Raw genomic sequence first — 7,938 nt, forward strand, 5'->3', positions numbered from 1 at the left:
AACTTCTGGTAAATTAAAAATATTTTTGAACGACAGTCAGGATAAATCACATCTTGTGTAGGAGATCATAAACTTCAATATTGTTTTCTTTTAGAACATCATCGAAGGTACTCTTTCTGAGATGGTGGAGAAGATTTGTAGCTCAGGTGGGTGATTTTGATGAAGTTTTGTTCTCTGAGCTGGATGGTTTGGTCGTGGAGCTTTCAAACACTTCACCTCTACCCGAGGTTTATACTGATGATGTCGTTCAGAAGGACTATGAAAGCTCCACGACTAAACCATCCAGCTCAGAGAACGAAACTCTATCAAAAAGGTACTCTTTCATATGTCGGAAAGTGTTAAATGATGTTGAATCCATGCGTCTGAACCTACATTCAGATTAATCTGACCATTGTAAATTGACCGATCGCTAAACATCGACCAATGTGAATACCTCAATTGTACAAGAGGTCTATCATAACCTGAGTAACCTGAGGATAACATTTCACAATATGACTGAGGTTGACGTAAGTTCGAGTGTTACAGAGACTAACAGTTGTGTCAAATTTTTTGGCAACTATATCTATCCCAGTAGTTATGTATATCGATTTTAGAAATGTCCAGTTTATCACACTGCTAAGCAATCATTTCACTTGTATGTTGTTCAATTTTTCAGGTTGTATTGACAATACGTGATAGAAACGACTGGTTGTCCAGTTTACGTCAAACAATATTACCGAAAACCAATCATTCACACACACTAGTGGTGGATAAAGTCAAGCATATACTGGGACTTGATGAAGAATTCGTTAAAATGGCATATGATTCATTGAAATTTGCATTTAGTAAACGTGAACTGGACTTTGATGATGATACAGTACTATTAGAATGTTTCGATGAATATAATGAAATGGTAATTGAGAGCGTACCATCTAATCGTCTTCTCATCTTGATATTCAATAATTATAAGAATAAAATATATCAGAAGGGGGTTTTGTGTAGAAAGTTTAGTAATTTTATAGTTAAATTCATGAGTCCATTGAAGCTAAACAACCATGGAAAACCTGGAAGCACTGGACGGTCGATTTGTCATTTTGTGGAAATCCTCGGCAGTGCGCATCCACGACCTCGCCTCGCGAGATTCGAACTCAGGACCTATCAGTCTCGCGCACGAGCACCTAACCGATAGAAAACTGAGCCGGCATCCAGCGGTGTTAATGTCTAACCTCAACCAATCCACGAAATTGAGCAACCATTCACCAATATCATCAGTGAGTTGATATCTCCCAACAGACCTGGTTGAATTCCACTGGATACTGCTTCTCACTAGAACTCCAGGAAATACCTCATGGAGCCAGTCACTGGTGAGCACATGATCATTATCAGAAAAGGGTTTTGTAGAGATTTTAGTAATTTTATATAGTTGAGATCATGAGTTCCACAATAGGACGAAACGGCCGTCCACTGCTTCCAGGTTTACTTTGATGGTCTAGCTTCAACTGACTCATGCTTTCAACTATGAAAATTACTAAGTTAATGTTTCAAAGCTATTTTTCCCTTATATATAGAATTACAAATAAATAATTGATATACAATAGTTACTATTCAATCAACTAATTTATATTCTATAATTAAAATTGTTTTTCTTTATTTTAGATTGCTACTATTGGGCTTAGTATCTTTTTAATTTGCCGAATCAAGAAATGGGATAATGAACTCTACTATTAAAATTCATTTTCTCCCTCTTTTAATATTAATAGATGTATGTAAAACCTTGAAAAGTATTATAGATAAACAAAAAAAACAAAAAAAACGAACAAACAAAGACATCATTTTTGAACGAATATATATATGGTTATTATTATTGTTGTTGTTATATTACTAAATATCTGTAAACAGTCTTTAATTTGTTTGTCTTATCAGGATGAAATATATACGGAACAACCGGTTGTCAAATTGAATGTTCATTTTGTTACCATTTAATTTGATCACTATCTTGTTTTAAAAAAATAATGAAGCCAAAAAATGATTTTTGTACATGTTTGTGTGTGTGTGAATGCGTATGGATAGATATAGATATATATATTCGCTTTTCTGTTATTGTAAGAATGTAGTAATTTTTGGTTTGTACAGCCATCGAATATTTTCAATTATTTGATAGGCTAGATTGTTTTATAATTGCATATAAGCGTAGGCACATTACTTTTTTGTTTCTCTTCGTGTTATTACTTTGACCTATATATATTCCATGTTCAAATAATTGATTTTTTCGAATGTTATTTTAAATAAATGTTGTGGTTCAAGATCATGGAACTCATTATTGTTGTTCTCTTCTTATATATATACATATATTGTTTCATTGGGGTAGCAATATTTTTCTAGAATAAATTAACATAAGCTTGGTTTCAATAAGTTAATGTACTTGTACTAGTGACTTCTATCACTATGGTCACCATAATATGAATCAGAATAGTTAATCTCTTTTATAGCAAAATCTATTGAATAGAAACCAGCAGGTTTTTTTCTAGGATATTCTTCAATTTTAATGCCAAGTTGTGTATGAGTATAATTTTGTTGATGTAAAACTCAGTGGTCTATCGGTTAAGTGCTCTGGCGCGAGACTGGTAGGTCCTGGGTTCAAATCTCGCGAGGCGGGACCGTGGATGCGCACTGCTGAGGAGTCCCACATTAGGTTTTCGATGGTGGTCTAGCTTCAATTGACTCATGATTTCAACTGTGAAAAAATTAAAATTACTAGTTGAACAAACTATCTACTGTATCAATAATTTGCATTAGCTATTTTCGAATGATTGAGCGATTGACCACCTGTTTCGTTTTTAATGCCTATTCTTACTGAACTTAGAGGTACATATTCGATAAGTCTATACCAATGTTTGACGGCATGTGGTTAATGAATCGAGAAGTTTATACTTTAAAAGCTCTAATCAAGAAGCCGTATATAGTAGCCTTGCTGTATTGTAGAGATAATATGCGGTTCATCAGATCCCAGTGCAATCAATAGGTTGTATTGAGATGTTGTCGGTAAAGCTGATTTTATATTGATTACCTTGTAATGTCACCTATATATCACTTGAAAATTCCCGATTTTAGCTGAATTATCAATCTAATTTTCTCTAATTTCTTTAATGTGTTTTTTAAATGAGAAGAATATGAGATTTTATGTAAATTCAGTATCTAAAGGCAAATAACTAGATGTATAGAATAATGTGTATATGATCGCGTTACTTAATTGTTAACTTAATTCCGGTGTTGTAATCTTCTAGCTTAAATCGTTTTTACAATTAGATAACTATCACCCTAGCCATTTCCATTTTCCTAGCAGTATACTATGGAACAGACAACTATTACAGCTGAATTTTACGAACTAACTGTAAGTCCCTAGGACTGTCTAATACGTAGTTTGGTATTCAGTACGCAAATCAAACTGAACACAACAAAAACACTTGAAGTCACATCTTACTTGTAGTTTTAATTAAGCATGTTCAAAGCAATTATTGGTTAGCACAAACACCACGTACATACTGAAAAACAATATTACAGTTTGAGGATAACATCTAAACTTTATTCAAAATGATTACCATAGAGAATATTCTACAAGTATAGAGGAAATTCAGTTACTCTAAAGTTAGTACCTAATGAATCCAATAATTTAAATATGCCATCATAACTGTGTTACAATAATCCATTATATATGGTTGAGCTTGATTCCATTGAGTGATCTGCAATTAATTAATTCATACTTTAAACTTTCTACAGTTGGTTCACTAGCATGAATCGTTTTGTGCTGAAAGTCACTTTCAAAATATACTGAAATCTTTCTTGATCTTACCTAACAATACTCATATCAATAATAGCTTACTGACAGTATTAGATTAGGGCCATTCTGAATGATAGTTTGAATACTTTTTTCTGGTTAGCGTTTTTTTAGCGAGTTGGTTTTCTACGAGATGGGGTCGCTAACCCCATGCCCAAACTTCCTAATTTATCCGGGCTTGAGACCGGCAGTAGCCCTCGGAGGAGCTACAGGTGGAGTTGGAGCTGGAGAGAAGCACAGGATACACTGGACAGCTAGGATGCAGCTGAACGATTTAGACTTCGCAGATGATCCAGCTCTTCTATCACACACGCAACAGCAAATGCAGGAGAAGACGACCAGTATAGTAGTAGCCTCAGCAGCAGTAGGTATCAATATACATAAATGGTAAAGTAAGATTCCCCGATACAATACAACATGCACCAATCGGATTACAATTGACAGAGAAGCTTTGGAGGATATGAAAACCCATACATATCTGGGCAGCATCATCGATGAACACAGTGGATCTGAAACAGGTGTAAAGACACGGATCAGCAAAGTAAGAGCAGCATACTTACAACTGAAGAACATCTGGAACTCAAAGCGATTGTCAATCAATACCTAGATCAGAATTTTCAATACAAATGTCAAGACAGTTCTACTGTATGGGGCGGCGACATGGAGAACTACGAAAACCATCATCCAGAAGATAAAGGTGTTCATTAACAGTTGTCTACGCAAGATACTTCGGATCCGTTGGCCAGACACTATCAATAACATTCTATTGTGGGAGACAACAAACCAGATTCCATCCAGCGGAGGAAGAAATCAGGAAGAAGTGGTGGAAGTGGATAGGACACACATTGAGGAAGGCATCCAACTGCATAAGAAGGCAAGCCCTCACATGAAATCCTGAAGGCCAAAGGAAAAGAGGAAGACTAAAGAACACATTACGCCGAGAAATGGAGACAGAAACGAGAAGAACGAACAACAATAGGATAAAACTAGAAAGGAAGGCCCAGGACAGAGTGGGTTGGAGAATACTGGTCGGCGGCCTATGCTCCATTGGGAGTAACAGGTGTAAGTAAGTTAGTAATTATGAATGATAGAACGAGTTGAGTGTGAAAATACCGACCAGTTAACTAAGATTTACTAATCTTTAAGTTCTATACTGGTTATATAACCTGTTAATCATAAATCTAATCGTTTCAACGATGACTACTCAATACATAGGAGCTTCAAAAATGGCTGAATCAGCTGTTATATCATTTCTGTGCTTCAATATTACTTGAGTTTACAAGAGATAAAGATAAAAGTCAATAATAATAGTCATAAATGGTATCATTATTTTAACCTTGAGTATTCATTCCTAACAAATGTCGACAAATGTTTGTTTTTGTTTTGTTTTTTTCAATTCAGTTACTATTTATTTTTTTTAAAACTGACCAAAGTCTATAGTCAGTTATTCAGTACTCTAGAAACTAAGTAACAAATTCCGAACTTATTTTACCTTCATCAAAATACATGAGTATCCTTGTGGTTAATTATAAATAATGGTTAATAATTATGAAAAAAAAATGTCTAAAGGCATGATAAAATATTAACCTTCAAATAAATCAATAATTTTTTTTTTGTAAATGTTCACTTATAACCGAATAGATTTTGTTGAATTCTTTTATATTTTTTAAATTATAAATTACTATTCATTTATAAAAATTAGCTATTTTGTACAATGATCAAGTAACTAATGTTAGTTATATAATCATCCTACAATGAAATATTGAACACTATATAAATGCTGGAGAAGATTTGTAGCTTAGGTGGATGGTTTTGATGGAATTTTGTTTTTTGAGCTGGATGGTTTGGTTGTGGAGCTTTCATCGTCCTTCTGAACGACATCATCAGCACAAACTTCGGGCTGATAATGTCGTTCAGAATAATAGTTGAAATCATGAGGCAATTGAAGCTAAACCACCATAGAAAACCTTGAGGCACTGGACGGCCTTTTCGTCCTATTGTGGGACTCCTTAGCAGTGCGCATCCACGATCCCGCCTCACGAGATTCGAATCCAGGACCTATCAGTCTCGCGCGCGTGCACTTAACCTCCAGACTGCCGAACCGGCTGGCATCCAACGATGTTAATATCCAACTTCAACCAATCCACGAAATTGAGTAACCATCCACCATTGTCTTCAGTGAGTTACTATCTAACAACAGACCTGGTTGAACTCTACTGGTCACTGCTTCTCACTAGAACTCCAGGAAATACCCCTTTAAGCCAGTCACTAGTGAGCATATGTTTATTATCAGAAGGGGTTTTGTGGAGGTTTTTTTAGTAATTGTTTTAATAGTTGAATTCACGAGTGGATGCTCGCTGCTGAGGAGCCCCACAACAGGACGAAACGGCCGTCCAGTGCTTTCAGGTTTTCCATAGTGGTCTAACTTCAATTGACTGATGAATTTGACCATTAAAAAATTACTAAAAAAATCTCCACAAAACCCCTCTTGATATATATATTCCATTTTTAATAAAAATAGAATTTGTCAAATACGAGTGTTTTCGAGTACGTTTATTTCAGACAACCATTAATTTAGACAGACGATAAAATATAACGTTCGGAAAATTTTAGCGTGTTTACTCAGTTCAGTCGAACATGACTCGACATTTGCAAGCATGAAAGGGATGAAAATATTTAGGCACGCGCACAAGTATAAAAAGCTTCAAGGCTACACGTGAGTTACATTGGCAGAGGCAGATGTTTGAGTGATAGAATAAATGGAAAGATTCGAATAATTCGTTCGTAGCAAAGCTAGAATAAATCATCTAGGTGTTATTATAGAGAAGTTATTACAAATCAAATTTTAATTCGATAACTACTTTTACATACCACTGGATAAAATCACAATTGGATTACCAGTAAGATCACTGCTTGTAGCATTTTTTCTGGAAAAAGTAGGTAGTATTTCGTCTATAAATTCAATAACAATCATCAGTATAAGATTGTTGAGTTTTATTAAATTATTAGCCCATCTAAGTTGGACCATCACTAAAATGCTGGAAGTGCTGGACAGCCATTTCATTATAGTGTGGGAGTCCTCCGTAGAGCTCTTCTACGACTCCGTTCGTGGGGGTCGAATGTAGGACCTTTGGTCCCATTCCTATTACGTACAAATTAAATGGGGAAGATTAGTATTTTTAAACGATTAAAAACCCTTCATCCATCGATCAACTTCACGTTGGATGAAGAACCTAATGATAGTATCTCATTTCTAGTCGTCTCATTAACAAGAAGTAGGTCTATAAAATCGATTGCAATTAATACACCCGTTTTAAAAAGGTACAAAAAAGAGTCCAACACATAATATAAACCTTAGTTTCTACACTGATACCATTAAAAAGGTTTTATCGCTATCAACAAATTAATTCATTAAAATAAATCAGTAAAAGTATGATCCAGTCTAGAACCTAGTTGGAGTTAACAACACATACTAAAAAAAATCCATGTCCTTGAAATATAGATCTTGAAGGAAAATATTAGTGAAATGATAAATCAACGGGTAAGAAAATTACTAAGACAACAATTTACTGAAACTAAGCTGCATGTCCTGTTCTCTGATCAACTTATCATTTGCATCGAAAGTAAAATTAAAATTTTTGAATTAGTCCCACTCATGTCCATTCACCAATTTAAATGCTCTTGTTGAACCACTTACATTGAGTGGACAATTAGACAAGTCCTTCATTGAACTTCTGAACATCATCCAACCTGGTTAATGAATGAACAGCTAAGACCAATCAAGAGCTCTATATTGATTCACAAAGTGATTACGGTGATTAAGTGGGAGTAAAGGAGACCTTTCAAATCATTTAACAAACTCTATTTAATTTGCTGTATGATTTACGTAAATGTCTTTAACATATATCTAAAGTTTTCAATATTCATTTCAACAACCGTGATTCCGTATTCACAAGAAATTCATACAACAGCTCTTATTTCTTTAATCATTAAAATAGCCAACACAAGATTGAGTTTCAAATGAATTATTCATCATTTTATTTTGATATTGCCTTTTACTCAAACTTTTTTCTTCCCAAAACGTACAGTCACAATATCATCAGGGTACTTAAAGTTAGAAATAT

General features: G+C 34.5%; 1 protein-coding gene across 1 annotated transcript in view; it reads left to right on the forward strand.

Moving 5' to 3' along the window:
* The window catches only part of Smp_152050 (putative tetraspanin 18), a gene marked incomplete at its 3' end in the record, with an annotated part of 23,024 nt that extends 15,452 nt beyond the window's left edge, over positions 1-7,572 (forward strand). Inside the window, exon 6 of the mRNA XM_018795133.1 lies at positions 7,462-7,572. Within this exon, the coding sequence (XP_018649476.1) occupies positions 7,462-7,572 (111 nt within the window). The remainder of the gene's footprint in view (positions 1-7,461) is intronic.
* Positions 7,573-7,938: the final 366 nt, after the last annotated feature.

This window comes from Schistosoma mansoni, chromosome 1, assembly GCF_000237925.1.
Source record: "Schistosoma mansoni strain Puerto Rico chromosome 1, complete genome".
Lineage (NCBI taxonomy): Eukaryota > Metazoa > Platyhelminthes > Trematoda > Strigeidida > Schistosomatidae > Schistosoma > Schistosoma mansoni.